General features: G+C 45.4%; 1 protein-coding gene across 3 annotated transcripts in view; it reads left to right on the forward strand.

Annotated features, from left to right (window-relative positions):
• ADCY6 (adenylate cyclase 6) overlaps nucleotides 1-23,694 on the forward strand; it is a 550,358-nt gene that overhangs the window by 370,164 nt on the left and 156,500 nt on the right. For all 3 annotated transcript variants that reach the window (XM_086963749.1, XM_086963746.1, XM_086963748.1), the window contains 2 exons: nucleotides 2,839-2,997; nucleotides 22,102-22,277. In XM_086963749.1, coding sequence (XP_086819875.1) covers nucleotides 2,839-2,997; nucleotides 22,102-22,277 — 335 coding nt within the window. The remainder of the gene's footprint in view (nucleotides 1-2,838; nucleotides 2,998-22,101; nucleotides 22,278-23,694) is intronic.

Here is a 23,694-nt window from a genome sequence, read left to right on the forward strand (position 1 = left end):
GATTTCGCAGACTATGGAATCCGGTTATATATCCTCAGTACAGTTGTAGGATGGTATAAATTGACTAGAATGAGGAGAATAGGTGTCTGTTGTGTGGAATATGAGTTTGAATATGTTGCCTGTACAATGTCGAGGCTTCAAAAGCTTTGAATACTAGTTGGGTTGCGTTGTTCCATCCTCTGACTCTGGGACGAGAGACCCTAAGAGGCCCTGGTGCCTCATTGAGACAATACACCTCCTTCTGAAGAGATAGAAGATACTTCATCAGGGTAAAGCACTTCAGAGGGCTTGCACTTCCACTGGAAATATGCAAAATTGTGTCTTAACATTAAGAACACTTTTGCTCTTTATTTCAGAAGCTTGGGTGGCCAAAAAGAGAATATAGACCAGATAATAGAGACTGTCCTTCCTTGATTACAGAAATTCACTCTGTTCGCGACCTTCATCCTTATCATCCTCACCCTCTGTAGCTGGTACATATTTCTTCAGCCAAGCCACTCTTCGGTGTGCGTCAGAGGCCACAGTTCCCTTAAGCTGTAGAATACTTTGCGACGGGGAATTTGAAAACCTGAAAACAACGTGGTCCTTAAGAATCCTCTAAACGTCTCTTTTCATTGTATTAACTCCCCTTCTGGTGATCAGTTTGTGTAGCATAGCACCAAGAAACCAGTCATGGTTGTATGCTGTGTAATCCTTATGAAGAGTTTTATCTCTTGGACACTGCTGTTCCCTTCTCAGCTACATGCGTAAAACCCACTACTCCCGCCAGGTGAGCAAACTGGCGAAAGGGTCACCACAGCAACCATGCCACATCTGCTGCTGATTATTGTGTGTGTCTCACATGCTGAGTTCATAGAAAACGTCTCTGACACAGTCACCCCATATGTTAATTTGCACTGGATCCAGGTAAAAATGTGACCTTCTGTTAATTAGTTGAATAGTTGTTTGTTGTTGGCATTCATCTGTACAAGAGTTAGTGAAGTACATGTTCTGTTTGTTGACTAGCCGGTAATAATAATATTGAACTCACCAAGGCTTGTTGTCACATGTTGTTAATCATTTTCCTCCTGTAACTTCCAGTGTTGTTTCTGATTTTCTATTACAACGGCTGGGCAGTCCTAAAATTGAATTGACAATATAACTGATTGTTAATGATTCAATAGGACGAGTGAAAAGGACTAGAATTCAGTAGAACTATGCAGATTGTTGTGGCTTAGCGACACAAGACTAAGGCCTCCTCTTCATCATTCCTCATAGCATTTCAAGGTAACCAGGACACTTTTCACCAGCCCCCAGTATAGGAGTAAAGGACTCTGGTTCTAATGCCAGGCCAGCGTAGATTTATCTCATTCACACCTTGTGACAGTCTCAATTGTCACTCAGCAAGGAAAAGAAGGCATAACATTTCAATGAATATTCAAAATTCTATGAGTTGCAATACCAGTGCTCATCCTAGCCTGAAAGGTGGACTTTCATTATCGACCTGTCCGATGTGTGTTGGTATAGCATTCCAAACCGTGGTCTCATCTCAGTACACATCTGCTTAAAAAAAAGTAATATTGGCAGATAAAGTTTATATGTATAAATAAAATATAACATTTAAAATGCTCTGTAAATTTAAAGAATGTGAAATTGGAGGCTACAAATTAAGTTGTCATACTTGTCTTGATTCGTGGGAGCACAACAAACTGTAGTCTGGATGATTGGTGCTCTCATTTGAAACACTGGTATGATCCCTACAAAAAAGAGAGCAGGCATTTAGCAGAAAAAAGAACAAGTGGTCATGTAATTTATTAAGAAATAAAACCACATTTTGAAAAGGGCTAACCTTCCCATTAGAAGTAAAATGTCTTTTTTTATATTTTTTGTGAGTTAAATAAAGTGTTGTATAATGTGCGTATTTTGTGTTTTGTTTTGAGGTTCAAGTCATAGAATTTAGTCAAGGTCTGATACTAATGGTGATGTCAGGGAGGAGGGTTCGGGAAGGCCTGTCAAAATATTAAGAACCAATTCTATAGGGTACTCCTAAAAAGGATGGTACCCTCACCCACCTAGAGGCATGCTTCATCCTCGGGTACCTCTTCACTTTGACCATTCTGTTGCTATCTAGTGCGCTCCCTTGGGAGCTCTTAGCAGTGTGAGAGGTTTTTGTGTAAAGAATAAAATGATTTACCCTCCGTTCACACATTTTTAATTCTTGTGGTCTAATTCATGCAACCTGCAGCCACAGGGAGGGACATTAGATAAGCATATTCCACTACTCTCTCTGGAGTGAAATTCCTTCTACTCTATATTTGTCTTTACACAAGAGTACACAAAAGACCTCTAACCCCATCATGATGAAGCATGCAACTGAAAGTGGGTGAGAATAACCATCCTTTCTTTGGAATAACCGCTCTATCAACTACCCCAATACATAAATTAATTTACCTATAGAGAAGCTATAGGGAACTATTTTATATGGATATCCTTAACCTCTGGCATAGATGCTGCCCTCCATGTCATCAATTGATTACCCTTAATGTATGGCAGTCAGTCCCATATCTCGCTTGCAACAAGAGACCGTTTGACAGGTCATGACTATAAATACGTTTGTAGCAAGAGGAGACAATTCACCAAATTCTGAATCCGGTCATAAATTTGTAAATAAACACTTCGCGACCCAACCATTAGATGTTGGAAAATGCATAGTATGTAAACCTGTGCTTAAAGCTACAAAACCATTATTACAAGCAGGTAATTGATTTTGTTTTCCCCTGCCAATCTATTTTTGTCAGTTTTATTTTGTATCCCTTGTTCTTCTCTTTCTTACTCCATATTTTTCTGTGCTTCATCTAGTTTGCCTGCAGCCACCTTCCTTTGTCCGTTTGTGCAGCCAGAGAGCTGAACAGCACTCCCGAAGCCATCAACGCCTGTCACATCCAGAGCCTGAACTACTCCCTGGACATGGAGCTTTCGCCCTGTGAGGGGAGTGGTCCCGCCTGCAACTTCCCTGAGGTATGGCGGGTGGATCCAGGACCATTGTCTTCTCTAGGGAAAAGAGCTCAAGAAAGAAAGCATAAGGATTGGTGAAAAGGCAATAGTCTTCCTAGCAGAATAGAAAAGGAGCACACAGTAGACGTCAGACTTGTCTCACTTGCAACTTCTCCCTAGTGCAGAGGCACTTAGTGTAGGCTAGAGCATGTGGCATTTTAATAGTTTACAGTTCTACAGGATATTTATCATCAGTGCACATCATAGTGTAGAATATATAGTGACCTCTCACAGTCTGGCTTTTATGACAATTGGAAAGTCCGGGCATCCACTCTTGGACATGCCCACATCATGTGCCAACAAATATTACGGACTGCTATGAATAAACATACAAATAAACAAACTTCACAGATAGTGTTGCCCCCCTCCCTCCGGCCAGCGTCATCGTTAGTAGTATCGCGTCTAGGCGCTGTAGTCTCGGCAACAAAGAGGATAGTCCTCTGTTCCGTCCACAGTGCTGTGTCAAGAGTTGACTGGAGCGGCCCAACAATATAGAGAATTTAGCGGAGGAAAGAGTCTATGGCAGCACAGAGCAGAGCACAGAGAACCCAGAATAAAAGGGCATGGTGATTAATTGGAAGGGAGTGTAGGGCTGAAGGCATACGAAGCCGAGGACATTGAGAGCCCAGGGACAAGGGTGTGGGTCAGTGTAAGGTTCAGCAGATTCAACAGTAGACGTGAAATGTTTCCACATTTCTAAAACACTGTGAACTGCAGATTCATCAGCTCAGTGCAGAAAGCCCAATGTCCTTCATGCAGTGTCTTTCCTCTTGCTGCTCATCTTCTGCTTCTGTGTGCTGTAATTACACTTTTCTTTAAATGTTCTGTACATTGCATTTGAAACATGATAAGAGACAAAGTCAAGGCCCTTGGGGAAAGAGGGTGTAAAGGTGAAAGAGAGAGGAGTGATTTTTTGCTATGGAAAGGAGGGCAGTACCTTGGTCTGGGTACCAAGTTGACAAGTCCTTCGCTAAATTGCTGTGTCATTCTTGAGTGCCCCAAAGTGTGCATGTGCTAATTGCTTCTGAAGTGTCGTTGTCCTTTTGCATTTTCTCAGTGCACCAGGTGTGCAGTACTTAATGCATTTGATTGCAGAAGGACTGTCTTACCTGGCGCTGCTTTCCTACTCTTCCTCGTGTGACTGGCCTGACTACTCGCAGGATGATTTTTAGGTATTGTTTATCCTTCATAGCTTGAAATGATAGATTAGCACTCCCAAAAATGATGGCTGTCTAACTTTTCTTCCCATCAGCCTACCTTAACCAAACATGACAAATGAAAATTGCTTTCCATGGATTTTGCCAAATTTGGTGCAGAATAAACTTTGGGCGGAGGGCAGAGTTATAGAAATTGGGGAATCACCTTTAATAATTGGCTTTTTTTCCTATTGTGACATAAAGGGATGTTTTCTTTTTTTCAAGAGTCAACACATATATAATATATTTAGTGAGATTAATTCATGAAATTTAAACTAAACTCACCACATTATAGATCTTAGTGGGAACACATCAAATTAATTATGTATCTGATTATATGGCAATCTACAGAAAGACATACAAAAATTCAATCTCTGTAGTAAACATCTCTTTAAATAAGTCTGTGTATGAAAAAATCCATGTAGACTTATCTCAAACCCCCAGTGTAGATAAATCTCACAAGTCAAAGAAGTAGTGTAGGGCCAGATCAAACAACGGGCCTATATGAGCATGATTATCATGCTCTTTACTATACATCTGTGCCGTTTACAGTCTACTATTAACTCACATGCACCACAAGTACTTAACACAGTAAAGTAATTGGTATTCCACACTTACCATTGTATATACATTCTGCGCTCAATCTTGACTATGCTAAATCTAGAGGATGCCTGTTTCCACATACCCATCCACCCTGCTCATCAACTGTACCATGGCTTTGTGGTAAGTGGACAACATTACAAATTCAAAGTGCTTCCTGTCGGGGTCACCGCAGCTCCAAGGGCGTTAGGAGTGGTGGCTGTGCATTTGCGAAGGAAGGACATTCATATATTTCTCTGCCCTGATGATCAAGAGCAGTTGCATGCTGTAGTGTCTAGCTTGGAGTCGAAGAACAGGAGTAACCCTCTAACCCAGCTGAGACCCGGGTGCAATTTGTAACAAAAAACATCTCAACCGGTAATCATTTAAGGGGGGCAAGTACAAGGAAAGTACCAATCACTCAAGGAAGGGAAAAGAAGGGAGACCACAGAAAAGTTCATTAACAAGTAAATTCATGCCATCTACTTTGGACAATGATAAAGTGGCCTCTGAGTTCGTTATGTCTTGAACACGTTTGTTGTACGTAGTTAAATCAGCACTACAAAACAGTTTATGAGGAAGTAACCAAAACAAACAATTGTGCACTGAATGTGCTTGTGATAGTGAATGGTGCAGTGACACAAGGGGATGAAAACAGCTTGGGTGGCGCAGGGATTATATACAGAACTAGTGGTCAAAAAAGATAAAGATTCTATACAATGATGGTTTCTTCGATAAGGCTGTTTTAAGTAGACTACAATGGCGCCAAGTATACGCTGAGTAGTCGACGGCGTTTCAACCTGTTCAATTCCAGGTCCTCATCAGGACAGGGTTACTTTATTCAGAGAAGTGCTGTACTCCGAAAGTACAGGGCTATCCACAGGAAGAGAGGAATTAAATTTGCAGGGTGCCAGGGTCCTCGGCGAATGGCCCATCACTCGTAGTAGTGTGGCCAGTGGTCTATCAGGAGAGCGGATATTGCATGCGTTGGTACCAGGTAAGGAATTCAGACTGCCGTTGTCCTGAGTAATTAACGTGGCCACCTTCCAATGCGGGTTTAAACTGTACGTGTGGCAGGGTTTAACAAGGTCCTGAATATTCGGACTGGAACGTAAGGAGTAAATCCAGGGGCGCAAGCTGCTCGGTAAATGCGTGGTGAATGCAGTGAGCAGCCGAATGAAGCGCCGCGTTCAGTAGCGCTCCCAGCATCTGCTACCCCATTTCCTACGCGGTTACTGTAAAGTTGAGGCACCTCACATATAGACCTATTCGCCACTAGAGAATTGCAAACTGCGCAAAACATCACTTCCAGCTACTCTTACCCACAGTCCATGGGCAATGCACTATGGATGAATTGGTCAGGAATATTTGCTTTTGCTTTTCCACCTCTCCTGTTTTCTTACATGTTGAGGGAACTGAGACAAACATCACTAATCCTCAATCTGGCAACCCCAGTTTAGGCAAGACAACCACCCCTGGAGATGTCCATCAGCCCTCACAAATGACTTGCACTCAGGCTAGACCTTCTATCGCACAGTCCAGATTGAGTGAGGCATCTGGATCCTGGACAGATAAACCTTGTGATTCATTACCTGAAGTCATAGAATTCAGGTACCTCAACCTTACCAAGGAATGTATTTCCATCGTAAAGAAAGCCAGATGACCCACAACCCGAAGTGGAAAAAGCTTGTTTACTACATTTCTAATAACCAAGACCTGTTAAATCCAACTGGACAGCATATTATCGCCTACCTTTTGCCTTTGCAAAAAACAGGCCTCGCGTACACTTAGCTGAAGTTGCAGCCTTCATGCAGAGCATGGACATTTGTCCCTCTTTAGTTTTCTAGTTAAGGCTTTCATGGGGAGTCTCAGGAGAACGATACCCCCAGCTCCTGTGTAGAATCTCCATGTGGTCCTCACTAGGCTCATGAAACCACTATTTGGACCTGTACAATAATGCACTCTTCAGTTCCTCTGCTGGAAGGTTGCCTTCCAGAGGGCCATCAGTTCTCTTGGATGCATTATCGAACTGCAAGTGTTCACCCTGCAAGTGCCCTTCATTCACATCCAAAAGGACAGGGTTGTTCTTAGAACCAATCCTAAGTTCCCCCTTAAGGTTACATCACCTTTCCACCTTATTCAAACCATAGAGCTCCCAGTCTTGTTACCACCACCAGATTCTGTTGCAGAGAGACCACTACACACATTAGATGCAGTGGCTGCTTGCAACTATGCCGCGTGGAGCGGCATGCAAATGGATGATGGTTGAGTGGGTACATAAAATAAATGCATTATTAAAATAAAGTAAAAAATGTAAAACGTTAATTACTGTGCTTGCTGTGTCCTCCTTGCTCTGGTCTTCTTCCCTCATGACGTCTAGGGCCCCAGCCAACTCCCCTAACCAATCCTGGGGCTGCTCTCGTGCTGTCAGAGCAGCACCAGGATTGTAGGGAACGGCCACTATCCGCGCTCACAGGAGTCGTGGAGGATTTTTTTTTTTCTAACCCAGCTGTCTCAGACAGCTGGGTTAGAAAAAATACCTGTGTCTTTTGTTGATATCTTGCCCTCTGTATTTCATTTAACATTGTGCTTTAGTCGCAATACTTACGTTGACACTTCATAAATACTCTTACCCCTGTGCAAAACCAATCTAACATGGATCCTGTGTCCCTGCCCAGTGTATTCCAAAAGGAGTCACACCACATCTTCTGAATTTAGAGACTTCTTAAAAGAAAAATACCTTGCAAACATCCAAGGTCTAAAAACAAATGCTTACACGGCAAGTTGTATTTTCCTTCCTATCGAGAACATAGTTCAGTATCTCTTGACTAAGCCGCTCATCCATTGTGACATAATTTTGGATTGATAAGTAGATGTTAAGAAATTAATAGAAATATCTTTGAAACCTAAATGCTTGAAGCCAGCATAGCTCACCAGGATGTGGGAGATGTCGCGTCGATTTTTGGACATCTTGTAATTTCCTAGATTTGTGTTCAAAATAGAATGCCAAGCTGCTCTCTATTAAATGTGCTTCGTTGCTACGGCTTGCTAAAGAAAGATTTATTTTACTGTAGAAGTTAGACATGTTCTCAGAGGAGCCCCCAGTGGGGTGACTATGTGTAGTATGTTCTCTTGATGTTCGAGCACCAGATGTTTCGTCATGAGTCCATTGAGTGCTTTTCTAAAATAATTTATTCTCGGCCGTTTGGCCTATATTATGTTTCTCTATTTCCTCAGTTGTGTGAGAATTCCTTATAGTGGTGCAAATTCGATTTGGGAGTTTATTTTAAACTCATCTGCCCCTTTGTATCGAACTTCGGAGACATTTATTGTTGGGTTATAATGATCCAGATGACCAGGTCCTAGAGTTTAGGTCATTTTTAAGCTTTCACCAAATGCTTAACTTTGCCATCATCACTCTCAGGGTGAGGGTCCGTCTTGCCTACATCTTGAGCTTTTTAGATTTTTAAAGCAGCTTTATCAAAAATTGGATAAACTCCTGCATCCGTGGGCTTACAAAGTTACAGCTAATATTGTTTGGTTATCTACCAGTTGTATTCTTTATGAATAAAGTTTTACAAGATTAACCTCCACAATGCATTGATCAATATCTAGATTTTCAGTGGCACATTAAATGATGGATTCAAGGTCATTTCATTTTGCCATTAGTTTGGTACTCAAAAGTATCCAGAACTTACTTTCCCATTTATCAGACCCACAGCCCCTTCAGACTTGCTAACGCCATACCCTCCTCTGGATCCCCATGTATTTGAGTAATGTGTGCTGCTGTGTATGAAATGGAAAATTATATTACTTTTGATTAAAACTTTTTTTTACCCTGTAGAATGGACTTCATTACTGTAGGCAGTGTGATTTTCCTAATTTGGGGGAGCAATTGGAATTCATTTGTTTAATTTCGCTTTCCTTTGAGTGCATTTGGTTACATTGATTAATATTTCCATTGTAAATCTGTAGTCTAGTTGGTTAATGTTTGTCATCTTTCTACCTGAAAGTCAAACTTGTTGGCTTGGTATGACAACGCCATGGCAGCAATGTCGAGAGTGGACACAATGAAAGTTCCTTAAAAGTCTTTTATAAACATTATTCCCCCCCCCCTTTAAATGTTGCGCCCTATCGAGATAGTAAGTTTCTTTCTCTTGCTATGTAATTGTGTCAGACTGCACAGGTTTTACATATCTGTTTTATGTTGGAGTGCATATCTTACCTTTCACCCAAGCACTCAGTAGGTTTTTCGGTCGAGCCTGGCGTAAGCAGTGCAAAGCACTGCTGTCGCCAGCGAGCTCTATTGTTAGGGAATTGTCTTGGAAGTGGGACAGGAGATGGGCACGCGCAGAGCTTTCGGCGATTTCAGCAGGTGCACCAGCACGTAGAGCCACGCGCTGTGCACATCTCCTGTCCCACTTCCAAGGCAAGTCAGCCTCCTGCATTGGCATTATTGTAATGCTCTCTCTCTCGCGCACACACAAACACACACACACACACAGCCAGCCAGCCACCCACCCTCCCCAAGCCTAGGCAAGCAACTTGTGAACGCTTCGATGTTCTCTCTCTCGCACGCGCGCACACGCACAGCTAGCCACCTTCCTCTGCTGGCACCGCGGGGCTCTCCCTCAGGCATGGGAGCCCCTCGTCACCACTGCTCCTTTGGGCCAGCCACTCCGTGGGCGCGGGCTTCCCGCAGAAGGTGGAAGTCCCGCCCCATGACAGGCATGACGCTACCGAACTTCCGGTTTTGAAGCCGAATCGGGCCGGCGGCGGTGATACCTTCACTCCGGGCAATGAGGGATAGGCTCCCTCATTGATTACAGGATCACTTTCCCCTTGTAAGAAGCGGTGGGAGTAGCAGCACCCCTGAAGGCTTCTGAAAGTCGGCGCTGAACGCTACTGGTCACCCCTTGGTAAGAGAATGCATCCGAGAGCACTGCATATTGTGTGCAGATGCACCGGACACGAAGAGCCTACTTAGTATCTGAGGCTCTTTTATGAAAGCAAAAGGTTTAATTAGCAGAGATTTGTGCTTTCTGAGTCCAGAGAGCTACCCAAAATAGGGATTGTCTGTGACTGCAATCTCTTTGGTTAGGAAAATAAACTAGAAACTTTAGTTTCGTACCAAAATGTGAAACTTTATTTTTGTTGTTTTATTTTCTTGAGATAAAATCTGAAAACTGCTTCATGGCTTAATTTTATATAATCATCTGTCTCGACTTTCTATTTAGGAATGCATTTGGTTCTTTTACTGAGCAATCGTCCATTACATCTAATGCTAGTGATGTACAATGCTCTATTGCCTTAAAAAGAAATAAATAATGATGAACTCCAGACGATTTCCACCTGTTCCCCTGTAAACATGTTGCTTCCTTATCCAATATATAGGATGTACTGACTGTGACTTTGAATTGAGGCAATGTTATGTGAATGTTACGTTTATTTTGCCGTCATGGCTTATCCACATCTTCCGGAGTCAAAGCTGTGAAAGAGTTCACAAATATTTGTCTGTTACTCGTACGTTTTCTCCTACGTTTTGGAGTAGTTGTCCGAATTTTTTGTGCTCCTGGACATGTACAGTAGTTGTACGTTTCTAGTAGTAGTCCTGCTTGTGATTACTAATTTATGTGCCTATTCCGCTTTTCACACATCCAGCATTGGTAGTTATAGAAGTGTGAGAAATATGTGTATTTTTATTTTTCATAATTACATAAAAAAAGAAAATTATGTTTAATTAGGTGAAATGCAAATCTGTCATTTAGCAATATATTTTAGAGCGGAATCCGTCTTTGCATCAATAGTGCAAACAACTCATTAGCCGCACACAACTGCCACTCTCAATGTGGTTGTCCATGTTGTTCTGTGCTATCGTTTTTTTTGCGAACTGCAGCTTAATTACTCAACTTGGCTTAGTGGTATAATTTCTTGAAGTTTCACGTGACGAGCGTAAAGCAAAATTCCTACATTACTTGAATTATACCAACGTAATTTAAATTTCACCAGGGCCTAGTAGGTACATCGTAGGTGTTAATATGTACATTTTCCCACAGGAATCGCTTCCCTTACAGCCACAGTAAATACTCTGGGTTGTTCCTTTCATTTCCCAGCTTGGCGACACCCTTACTTCTACCTTATGCAGGAGTCATTTTTCATATACTTGCAGGAGAGGGACACAGCACTTTTGATCTGTCGAGCTGTTAAACTGACACCGAAAGGCTCAAGGATACAATTACCCCTAGAGTGGTACATTTAGTCAAAATGCCGCTGGACTGGGTTTAGAATTGTAAATTCGCTTTCGCAATGTCAGCTGTACAGATGGTGGCAATTAAGCCGAGTACGCTCTGGCGAGATCACTGGTAGCCAAACTGGCTGCCCCACCTCAATTTCCTTTCACTGTTGCCCCCCTCTAACCAGCTCTCAATGTAATCATTTAACCCGCCAATAACGTTTATTTAGCCAGAAATACATTTAGAGCCGTGATCCTTGAAAATGCATTCCTTTGGATTTATCCTCTGTAAAGTGTGACTAAACCAGAGAGTTTCCGAGTCGGGACTGCCAATGAAAGGGTAATAAACATATCTCTGCTCAGAAGTGCAAATAAATCAGTTTTTTAAAACACAACCTGCCTTTATTTCGACACTTGAACAATGAGCCAAAAAAGTCATAAATTAATAGCTGCCGTTTTCAGCGAAAAAAATTAATTTACTTTGCTTCTGAAATCTGCAACATTAGTTTTCCGACAACCCCCAATAGTTTTTCAAAGTAACACCCACGATAGAATCAACAAGCATTTGCAATGCAATAGGTCTCGCATTTGCGAGAGTTTGAGTAAGCCATTGGCTTTGTAAAGGGCAATGCCTTTTATTTATGTTTTAAACATCAACACACAAATAAAAGGCATTGTCATTTACAATGCCAATAGCTCAAACTCTCGTAAATGCGAGACCTATTGCATTGCAAATGCTTGTTTTAACCAGGTATTGTATCCTTCGGGTTTGTGGCCATCCGGCCTGATGGGATGGTCACAATGCAGCATTCTGCAGCCTATATAAATTCCTCCTACTCCCCTTCTTTTGTATTTAATGTTGGTACGGAGAGTTCTTTTGGTTTGTGGCTTCATCGCTCACTTGTCTTTGCTGACGCGATGTCAGTACCACCAAGAGTGGAATTGGACTTTGGCTAACAAGCAGCAAATAAAGTGTCCTCAAAATGTGAACCAGATATGAAAATAGTCAAAAGCATTTTCGAAGTGTGTTACTTACCACCATAAGTCTAAAAGATGTGACATATGCTGCTAAAGGAATTGACAGTCTTGTACTGTGTCAACTAGCAGATTTATTATTTATCTTTGTCTCTTATTATAGCTTCTGGAAATCGCAACTCGGGACTAAAATCTGTGCTGGAGTACAATCTAAAAGCCTGGTAGCAGGTGCACTGTCTTGAACTACAAGTGAACTATGCGCTTTCACACCTTCTGAACCCATCACGACATTTTTTAAGAGAGAAAGCATTTTGGTGGGCTCACCAACAACTCTTATTAAGTTTTTTTCCGGTTGGCAAACAATTCCTAAAACTCGAGCACCAAGATTGAAAAAAAGCTCTTTCTTTGGGTGAGACTGTAGGCATCTGCAGGGGAGCAACACAAGCACCTTTATCGCATGGAGGCCTCCACCATCAGGGACCCCCAACCCATCAGAGGACACCCATTGAGATGAAGTCCAATACATATCTGTTAGATATGGAAGACTCAGAGCCCCTCTTCAAATTCTGCATGGTGGTCCCATCATTTTGTGTTATGTCACTGGACATCCAAGCAGCAAGGAATTGTGGGAAAGTAATATCAAGTCATGAAATTGCAGGATGAGTAGTTTCAATAGTAAAAGTGGTTTCTCACAAGATGGATAGTTTCATGCATAACATTGTGCTTGTGGGTTCTAGGTCTGAAAATTCTACCACAGACATAACAGCAAAAACTGCATTTGAGGCAATCATATCGCTGTAAGATATATGCACGGCAGCCACATGGAGATTAGTATTTGTTAGAAATGGGGGTCTCTAGTGACAGTCCAAGTAGGGACCCTTCTTCCTAAGTCAGAGTAAGGGGGCTACACCCTTTGATTGCCCCAGTATTGGAACTTTCATAGATTCCCATGCTTTGTATCATTCCCCGTCGTCGGAATGGGAGCCTCGGTAAATAGTAAAAAACTGTAGTAGTAAGCACAAAGTGAAAAAATAGGCCTAGGCCTCATCTCATTTTGTAGCTTATCCACCTCTTTGTGTAAAAGAGACCAAATTTCTGCAGCAGCCAATCAGAGCAGCCTCACCCCATAGAACCTTCCTGAGAGAAGCTCAGAGCCTCAGATTTTCTACCGCACGTTGTGCAAGGGAGTCTCCATTGAGCTCTGCTCAGTTTTCTTCAGTTTTTTCTTCAACTACTTGGATTTTTTCTCAACATGTCGGAGAGGAAAGCCCTTTTTAGAGCCTGTGCCACCTGCTCTAAGAAGAGGTTGTTTGTCGAGGACAAACATGAGGATTGTATCTACTGTTTGTATCCGGACCATAAACCGTTAGACTGTCCGATTTGCAGATCCTTCTCAGCCAAGACCCAGAGGGACAGAGAAGGACGTCTCCTCACATGGCTTCAGAAGGTGAAAGACCGGAAGGACATTATCTCGTCGGACAGTGAGGGCTCCTCGTCTATGGTGTCATCCAGAAGGTCTCAAAAGAGGGGTAGGTCCCCCCTTTCTGCTTCAGACGAGTCCCGACACAAGGCCTTACCAGGGACCTCTGATAGGTCTGACAGGCCGGCTGCCCAAAAATCTCCTCACCGAGGTGAAAAGGAGAGGCAGGGTAAGCCTGAGGAACTTCTGACATCAAAAAAGGTGAGAAAGGCTTCTACAGTCTCTTCGCCTTCCTCAGAGAAGGATCGTGGGGTCAAAAAACCTTCAACCCCGATTCAAGAGGCGGCTTCAGACAAGAAGCATAAACCGTCGACGACTAAACTCCCAGGTACGTCGTCTACGAGTGTTAAAAAGGACAACTCTACCAAGGTTGCCTCGTCGACGGGCTCGTCGACGATGGCTGCGTCGACGCCTACACCGTCGACTGCTTTCAAGGCTCCGGAATCCTGCTCGTCGTCGACGAGGGTGACCACCTCCACGTCGACGACAATATCTGCAAAGCTGCCGTCGACGGCGGTGTCGTCGACGAGGACGACTTCGACGACGACGATGTCGACGACGCCGGTTGCCATGTTGATGACGACGAGCTCGTCGACGGTCCCGTCGACGATTCCACCATCGTCGACGATGAGCTTCACCTCGTCGACGACACTATCCTCGTCGACGAAGACAGTTTCTATGTCTACACTTCCACTGTCGACACTGATACAGAAGACCTCCCCGTCGACGACGGCCTCGTCGACGAGGGCCTCGTCGACGACGACCTCGTCGACGATGGAATTGGCGGGAAAACATGTTTTTTCGTTGAAAAGGAAGCATATCACGCCAGAGATGACGTCTCCTCGCCAGGTTCAGAAGCTACCACCATCACTACTATTGGAGGATGACTCTGAGGAAGAGACTTTCAGTGAATTTGGGCAGGCCTATAGCCCTTCTGACCTCCAGGTTAAGGTGCAGGAGTTTAGCTCTGAGGAGGAGCAGATGGAACGACAGCACTATGCTCCAGAGCATTATTATGAGGAGGAATGTACTGCTTCCAGGCAGGTGCCTCCACAACAACCGATGCGTCAGTTACCCGAGGGTATGGTGGCAATACCATCCGCTTTAGTGACGGATTTACAACTTATGTTGCGGGATTACAAGCAACGTTTCCCGACACCTCCGGAAGGCCAACAAGTGCGCACCACGGCACCTCCGCCTCAGACATTGCGGCCTGTGGCAGACCATTCTTTACCCTCAAGAGAGCGTGCCGCTGCGCTGGAAGTGCGCCCTCAAGAGGTAGTGCAGGTGCAGGACACTGATGACGATGATGATGCTGCGTCTTCAGATGCAGACCAGCAAGCGGATCCTGATCAGGATCAACAGACGCCATGGAATACTGCTGACCCTATGGATCCGGACAACACCGACCCGGATAATATTACTTCGCCTCCAGCGGATGTTGGAGGGTTTCACAACTTAATGGACAGGGCATCCAAAAGATTTGGTCTCCCAGTGACCACAGTGCAATCGGATTGCTTTTTGTATGACTTTAAAGAACCATTCAGGAAGTCAGTGAGGTCCATTCCAATCATCGAGCATGTCTGGTCTGAGGGCTTGAAGGCTATGCATAATCCGGCTACAGTCCTCCCGGTACTTCCGAGACTAGAAAAGAAGTATAAGGCACCGGATGGCAGTCCAGCATGTTTACTTGGCCAACCGAAACCGGATTCGGTCATTTCGCAGGCTGCCCAGAGCAAGTCCAAGAATCCTTCTGCGCCAATGACTACGCCGCCAGATAAGGAGGGCAGGCGCCTAGACAATGTGGGCAAGAGGTTTTCAGCTATGGCCAGTCTCCTGGTTAGGGCGGCCAATGCGTTAGCGATTCTGGGACGCTATGATCGACAAATGTGGTGCGATCTGGCCCCATTTGTTGACGAACTGCAGGATTCGTCTAAGGAAGATGTGAAGAAGATTTTGCTCGAAGGGGAGCGGACCTCTTCGGAAGTCATTGATGTGGCAATGGATATTGCAACCACCGCATTCCGTGCACTAGCTGGCTCGGCGGTTCTGCGACGCCAGGGGTGGTTAAAGGCCACATGGTTCAGGCAGGAGGTACAGAATAAGATCTTGGATCTGCCATATGACGGTGAGATGCTATTTGGCAAGCACGTCGATGAGGCCCTGCAGGGAATCAAAAAGGACACGGATACAGCTAAGTCCTTGGGTACATTGCAGTATCGTAAGGTGCCCTTCAGAGGAGCTAGAGGAAGAGGCTTTTCGTCTTACCGTGGAGGTAATCAAAATCGCTACTCCTCTGGATCTCAGTCCAGCCAGTCGTATAAACCACAATACACTCAAAGGGGCTCTTTCTCTCGCCAGCAGCCTAGAGGACGCCAGGGGCAGCAAAGGAGAGACAACACCAGGAAACAATAGCGGCCAGGTGGCTCTTTCCACTGTTCCTGTTCCCTCATTCACATCTGTGGGGGGCAGGATTTCCCATTGCCTACACAACTGGATAATTATTACATCGGATCAGTGGGTCCTCCAGATTGTCAGAGAAGGACACACATTGGAGTTTCAAGACCTTCCTCCAACAAGAGCGCCGGATGCCTTCCTTCCGAAACATCTCAGGCTCCTTCATCTCGAAGCCCACCAACTTTTCACCAAGGGGGCAGTAGAGCCTGTACCCCTTTCGCAAAAGGGAAAGGGGTTCTATTCCAGGTTCTTCCTGGTTCGGAAGACAAAGAACAAATGGCGTCCGATTTTAGATCTACGGCAGCTCAACACTTATCTCGTGAAGTTGTCCTTCAGGATGGTCACTCTTCAGGACATCCTTCGTCTGCTCAATCCGGGGGATTATATGGCGACCCTCGATTTGGAGGACGCCTACTTCCACGTTCCTATCCATCCAGCTCACAGGCAATATCTGCGCTTTACAGTGGGCAAGAGTCACTTTCAATTCAAAGTACTGCCATTTGGTCTCCGGTCCGCCCCACGGATCTTCACAAAGGTTCTAGCTCCGGTGGCAGCTTTTCTCAGGAAACAAGCTATTCAGGTGTTTCCATACCTGGACGATTGGCTGCTGAAAGCTCCATCTGTTCAAGAAGCGTCCAGTGCAGTCCGGACGTGCAAGGATCTGTTCGAGCGGCTAGGTCTTCGCCTCAACAAGGAGAAATCGGTTTTATACCCATCCAGGTCAACAAGGTTCCTGGGTGCCATCCTGGACACGGACAGTTGCTTAGCCCTTCCATCGGAGGAGCGCCAGACCAAACTAATGTGTTCAGCTCGTCTTCTCCAATCTCGAAAGACACTGACAGTTCGCAAGTACAAATCACTTCTCGGATCGATTTCATCTTGCATTCCTTTAGTTCCGCACTGCAGGCTCAGGATGCGTCCACTACAAGAGCAACTGGACAGACAGTGGCGGCAGGTCACAGGATCCTTCGACGACAAGGTTGTCGTTACCAAAGAAATGAGAAAAGCAGGCGGCTGGTGGCTGGAAAAAGACAATCTTTCCAAGGGATTATCGTTCCTCATTCCTCCATCTCCCCTGATTGTAACAACGGACGCTTCCATGGAAGGATGGGGAGCGGTCCTCCAGGAGCTGAAGGTCAGCGGTCACTGGAGTCCAGTGCAACGCAAGTTCCATATCAACCTCCTGGAACTTCTCGCGATCCGCTTGGCTCTTCAAGCTTTTCTTCCGAGGATTCAAAACAGGACAGTGCTGGTTCGTACGGACAACACTACAGCCATGCACTACATAAACAAACAGGGTGGCACAAGATCCTCCACCCTCTCCAAGGAAGCCCAAGCGATATGGAATTGGTTGATACAGAACAACGTCGCCCTTTCAGCGGAACATCTAGCGGGGACGCTCAATGTCAAGGCGGACGCTTTGAGCCGTCAGAGGACAGTCTCTCACGAGTGGGAGCTGGATCAGACCGTTCTGGAGGATCTCTTTGCTCGATGGGGGACACCATCAATCGACCTATTTGCGACTCCCCAGAACGCCAAATGCCTGTCCTTCGCAAGCAGGGTTCACCATCAGGAATCCTTGGGGAATGCGCTTTTGATTGCCTGGTCAGGCGCCTTTGTTTACGCTTTTCCTCCTATTCCACTGATTCCGAAGTTGGTCAGCAAACTCAAGGTGGAACCGTGCAGGATGATTTTGATCGCTCCAGCATGGCCCAGACAAGTTTGGTACTCGGAGCTTCTTCTCCTCTCCCAGGACCAGCCAGTTCTCCTACAGCCTATTCCAACTTTGCTAACGATGTCTCACGGTCAGGTTCTACATCCGGACTTGAAGTCCCTGCGATTGACAGCGTGGCTCCTGAGTTCAGAGAGTTCCAGGGATTAGATCTCCCTAGTGAATGTAGAGACATTCTAGCTCAGGCTCGGGCCCCTAGTACCAACAAAACCTATCGAGCCAAATGGAAGAGATTCTGTGTTTGGTGCCAGAAGGAAGGTTTACACCCGTATACTTCTTCTCCACACAAGCTCTTGCCTTACCTCCTTTCTCTGGCAAAATCGGGATTGGCTCCATCGTCGATAAAAGTCCATCTGGCAGCCATCTCTAGATTCAGACGTTCATCTTCAGGGCCTTCCCTATGGTCGGCTAGGATTGTCAAACAGTTCCTGAAAGGTTTGTTCAGGGTTTTTCCTCCAGTTCGGCCACCTCCTCCAACCTGGCACTTGAATCTGGTTCTGTCATCCCTCATGAAAGCCCCTTTTGAACCTGTGCATAAGTCTGACCTTAAGTTTCTTTCCTGGAAAGTGGCTCTTCTCTTGGCCCTGACATCGGCTCGTAGAGTAAGCGAGATACAGGCTTTCACGATTGAGGAACCTTTTCTCCAGTTTAAGAATAATGTGCTGATTTTACGAACAAATCCTAAATTTATCCCGAAAGTTCCTTCGGAATTCCACCTAAATGAACCCGTGGTCTTGAAACCATTTTTTCCAAAACCTTCTTCACCGGCGGAAAGAACTCTGCACTCTCTGGACATTCACAGATGCCTGAAATTCTATCTGGAGCGAACGAAGCAGTTCAGGAAATCTTCGCAGCTCTTTGTCTCCTTCAGTGCTCCACGCAAGGGTTGTGCTGTTTCGAAGGCTTGTATTTCCCGTTGGATTTCAAGTGCTATACAATTTTGTCACCAGGCGGCTGGGAAACCTCTGCAGCGAGCAGTTCGTGCTCACTCTACCAGATCCATGGCTTCATCTGCGGCGTTATTCGCAGGAGTCCCTATCAAGGACATTTGCAGGGCGGCTACGTGGAGCAGTGTCCACACCTTCACCCGCCACTATTGTCTGGATTCTTCTGTGAGGGAGGATGCAGCAGTGGGCCAAGCAGTCCTGAGGAACCTTTTCCAATAAGTCGGTGAGCTTTCCTTTCTATCCCGCCTTCCTTGGCATATTTTGTATACTGCATTATTGTCATATTTCATGATCCTATGTGTTATGCTGTTTTTACAGGGATGTGTCACATTTTCAGGTTTAGGTATGACAAAATATGTTTTTCTTTACTGCTAGTTACTCTGATACAAAGCATGGGAATCTATGAAAGTTCCAATACTGGGGCAAGAAAACAAGTTACTTACCTGTAACTTTGGTTCCCCAGTATTGGTAACTTTCATAGATTCCCATGCGCCCACCCGCCTCCCCTGGGAAAGCTCACTCTTCTGATCTTGGTGGATAGCTATATACAACGGCTACGAAAATCTGAGGCTCTGAGCTTCTCTCAGGAAGGTTCTATGGGGTGAGGCTGCTCTGATTGGCTGCTGCAGAAATTTGGTCTCTTTTACACAAAGAGGTGGATAAGCTACAAAATGAGATGAGGCCTAGGCCTATTTTTTCACTTTGTGCTTACTACTACAGTTTTTTACTATTTACCGAGGCTCCCATTCCGACGACGGGGAATGATACAAAGCATGGGAATCTATGAAAGTTACCAATACTGGGGAACCAAAGTTACAGGTAAGTAACTTGTTTTCTTACCCCTGCTCAACCCTGCAGTAACGTAGCACGAGCAGCTAGGCTTATTGTGTAAGGCATTTATGATCATACACAGTAACACAGTGAAGGGGACACCACACAAGTAGTTATAAATAATAACTATCTTTATATATAGACTTAACACACGACCAATAACAGTAAAAAGCCACAATACTGAAAAAGGTGGGTACTCTTGAAAACCTGGAAAAAGAGTTCAAAGTGTTCAAATAGGGGTTCAGTTCAAAGCAGGAGTCTCTGCGACCCTTTTACTTACAAAGTACTTGGATTTCGTAGCAACACAATCAAATTGCCAAAAACGATCTGTAGCAATGATTTTCCCCATGTGTTGAATCCTTGCTGCAAGGGAGGATAATGCGCCGGTCTGAGGGTGCGTGTGGGACAAAGCGACAGGCTTCTTCACGCTAGGCCAGCGATGCGTTGAATCCTTGCCGCAAGGGAGGATGATGCGCTGATCCTGTTGCGTGTGCCATCTTGTTGCCATAAAAGAAACTGGCGCCCCGCGAGGGAGCGAAGATCCCGGTGCGATGCGAGGAAAATGGCATACGCACGGCGATGATCTCGATGCGATGATCTCAATGCGATGACCCGGGGTTAGCGAGCCTTCGACAAGCGTGCAATGCGATGATCTTTGGTTTGCGAGCGCTCGGCAGCAGCAGCGCGATGATTTTTCTTACGCTCTTCAGCTGCGGCGGCTCACAAACGGATGTTAGCGACAATTTCAGCACTCTCTTCTCTTTAGTAGAACTAGATGCCCTGGAACTCACAGGCGCCTCACCTGCAGATAGAAATCCTCGCTGGGAGGAATCAGGAGGCTGGTGGGGGAGCCAGATGTGCCTGTGACTCCAGCAGGAGGCTAGCTCTCTTCTAGCCCTTGGGTGATTACTTAGCAAAATAAAAGGTCTCTCAAAAGTCCTTTTCCCTCTTCTCCCAAGTCCAAGGCGAACTTCTGCAGGCCAGTCCAAGAAACGGCACACAAGCACAAGGACAGTCCTCTCCTGCAGATTCCTTCAGTAACACGGACAGAGGTTCCGCTTGACATCTAGGAGCAATACCAAAATGAGGGGTTTGGGCACATATATTATACCCCAAAAGTCTTTGTTCTCAAAAGTCTCTAGTCACTGAACCCAGCCAGAACGATTTCTGCTCAGGCCTGGAGCACTTTGTTTACCAGGCTGCATCCTTCCTTTCAGAAAGAGGGAGTCTGTCATCAGACGCACTGTAGGAGGTGGAGCCAGCATTCACCTTGCCAGGCACAGCCCCATTCAGATCAAGGAGCTACCCCTCCCCAGTACTCAATGCAGATCTCCCTAATCAACCCAGGTCTGACTCCGCCTGCCTTGCCCCTCTAAACCCAGACAGTCAATACACATAACAGCAGAGCACACTGGAAGGCTTAGGCAAGAAAATGACCTACTTTCTAAAAGTGGTATTTCCAAACACAGAATATTAAAACCAACTTTGCTAAAATATGTATTTTATTATTCTGAGCTCAGGCATACTAAACTCTAATTTCTACCATGTTCCCTGGGACAGTTAGGACTATAAGATGTAATAGCCAGGCTGACCATTCTAACCTATGGAGAACAGGTAGCCTTGCAGCAGTGAAAAACATAATGGAGTCTTATTCACTACCAGGACATGCTACACATATCAAGCCATGTCCTGCCTTACACACACAATGCACCTACCATAGGGGTGACTGACATGATGCTAAGGGAATGTTCAGGGACTGGGAAATGTGGGCACTTCTCAGCCAAGATGGCAGTTCTGGACTGCACACAGACACTGCAGTGGCAGGTCTGAGGTACCATTTACAAGCTGCTTCTGTGGGTGGCGCAAACCAGCGCTGCAGGCCCACCAGCAGCATTTGGATTACTAGCCCTGGGCACACATGAGCCACACTACTAGGGACTAACAGGTAAACCAAATAAGCCAATCAGGGATATACCAATTCACAGTCATATTTACACAGGGAGAGCATATGCACTTTAGCACTGATCAGCAGTGGTAAAGTGCCCAGAGTCATAAAACCAACAATAACAGGTCAGAAAAAATACAAGAGGAAGGCGAAAAGTTTAGGGATGACCCTGCAAAAAGGGCCATTTCCGACAGTATTCAGCTTCATAAGTTCAATGGCCTCTACATCAATACCAGAGCACAGATAAGTAAGTCAGACTGTGCTTAATGGAGGATAATTGTACCAAGAAATGTGTTGTTTATAACAATGGGGCTCTAGCCTTGATATCATCTTTGATAGTTTCATATGTGGCTGGGCCAGATTTCTCTTGTACTCCAGAAACACCATTGTGGAGCACTACACCCTGCTCAAAAAATCTAAGATGGCTGCCAGAGACTGTGCTTGGGAAGTGTAGCCATAGACAGAGTGCAAAATAATCCCAGAAAAGATGGAAGGGCTCTTAATGCGATAAAGGTTGACCCTGCATTCCAGTCTGTGGATAGGAATATTCTAAAATGCGTGTGAATCTATGAAAGGTATCAATCGTATGGAACCATAGTTGAAATCCTCATCTGTATTGTTGTCACTCACTCTCTCTCTTTTTGTCTCTCTCAATTCGTTTTCTCCTGTCTGATTCTTTTTCTGCTCTTCTCAGTATTTTAACTACAGCATCCTGCTGAGCCTGCTGGCATGCTCCGTCTTCCTTCAGATCAGCAGCATTGGGAAGTTGCTGCTCATGCTCTCCATAGAAGTGCTGTACATCATCATCGTTGAAGCCTCTGAGGTGGTCCTCTTCGACAACTACGATCTACTGGTCACAGCTAACGCCTTGTGAGTGCTTTCTCTTTCTATTCCTCTGTTCCTCTAGATTGCTTCTGTCACCATTTCTCACACACATGAAGGCATCACAACTTCCTTCAATCTATTTTTATCTGTTTCAACTTGGGCCTGTTTCATTTTATGGTATTTCAGTCTATATTTGGTGAGTACTGCATTTCAGGCCAGTAGTTTTGCACATTTGAGTACTTATTCATTTGATCTGTGACAAATCTGTTTCGTTGACTGTGAGGAGTGCTCCCTGGATGATCCTAGCTGCATCTCTGATGAGGCCCACAATGTTCTTAGCTGTTTTTTCCCATGGTGTCCCTGTGTTGTCCTAGCTGTGGGACTCAGTAGCCCATATTTGCCTTAATTGTTATGTTTTAAAGACGTGTATACACTGCTTTATACAACCGACAGGCAGCTTCAAAGGTCTGGGTGCAATGCCATGGATCACGCCAAAAATGCCAGTACCTAAAGGATGGCTTTCTTTAAAAAAAACAGTGTTCGTGGCATATGAGCTGCAGATTACACACTGTGCATAGATCGCCACCTAGTGGTGGTCCCGGATGTTTGCAGTTGTTTTTGTCCTGAAAAGTCTTTGGAAGTCGCAGGATAGGTGACTCCTCCTTTGGACAGTAGTGCGCAAGGGCATCAGCTCCATCCTTAAATTGTTTTTTTCCGCCACTGGGCTCGGATGTGTCTCCTGCGCTCCGTGTTGGAACAGATTTTCCTTCGGCGCGCAATCCTCACCAGCATCGACGGTATTGTTTCGAACGCGTTTCCAATCAATGCTACTCTTCAAAACTGAAGTCTTCGATTCTGGTCATCGACGAATGCCTTCGGGCCTACCTGGGCCTCATCTTCCAGCTCTTGGAAAGGACGCCATTTAAAAAGTGTCCTCGATGTGGGTCGAAGTTTCCCCACACCGATCTCCATGAGGTGTGCAACCTTTGCCTCTCACCGGAGCACGAGGCCAGAGACTGTTCCGCTTGTGCCTCTTTCCGCTCCAAGAAGACGATCCGGGACCGACGAGCTCGGCGAACAATGGCTCGCTAATCAGCTTCGATCCCAGACGATATCTTTGAAGAGGGCGTCAACGTCCCAGAGCAACAGCAGGAGCATGGCGTCGACAGTAACTCCGAGGCTGAAGATTCAGACGTCGAGGACATCACTCCGGCACAGAGGGTCGTAAGTAAGAACGTCGACCCCCCACCATTCCTCAACACCTTCTTAAAAGGCTACGGTCACACCCTCGCCCTCAGGCCCGGATGCACACAGAGACACTGCTTCCCATGCCCTGCCTTCGAGCTCGGCAAAGAAACCTCTGCCTCAAGTCAGCCTACCCTTAGTGCCGGCGCACACCTACCGGCACCGAAAAAGAAAGCATAGTCTTCCTCCATGCCAGCTGCTTCCACATCTAAGCACT

This window comes from Lissotriton vulgaris, chromosome 1_1 (assembly GCF_964263255.1).
Source record: "Lissotriton vulgaris chromosome 1_1, aLisVul1.2, whole genome shotgun sequence".
Taxonomy (NCBI): domain Eukaryota; kingdom Metazoa; phylum Chordata; class Amphibia; order Caudata; family Salamandridae; genus Lissotriton; species Lissotriton vulgaris.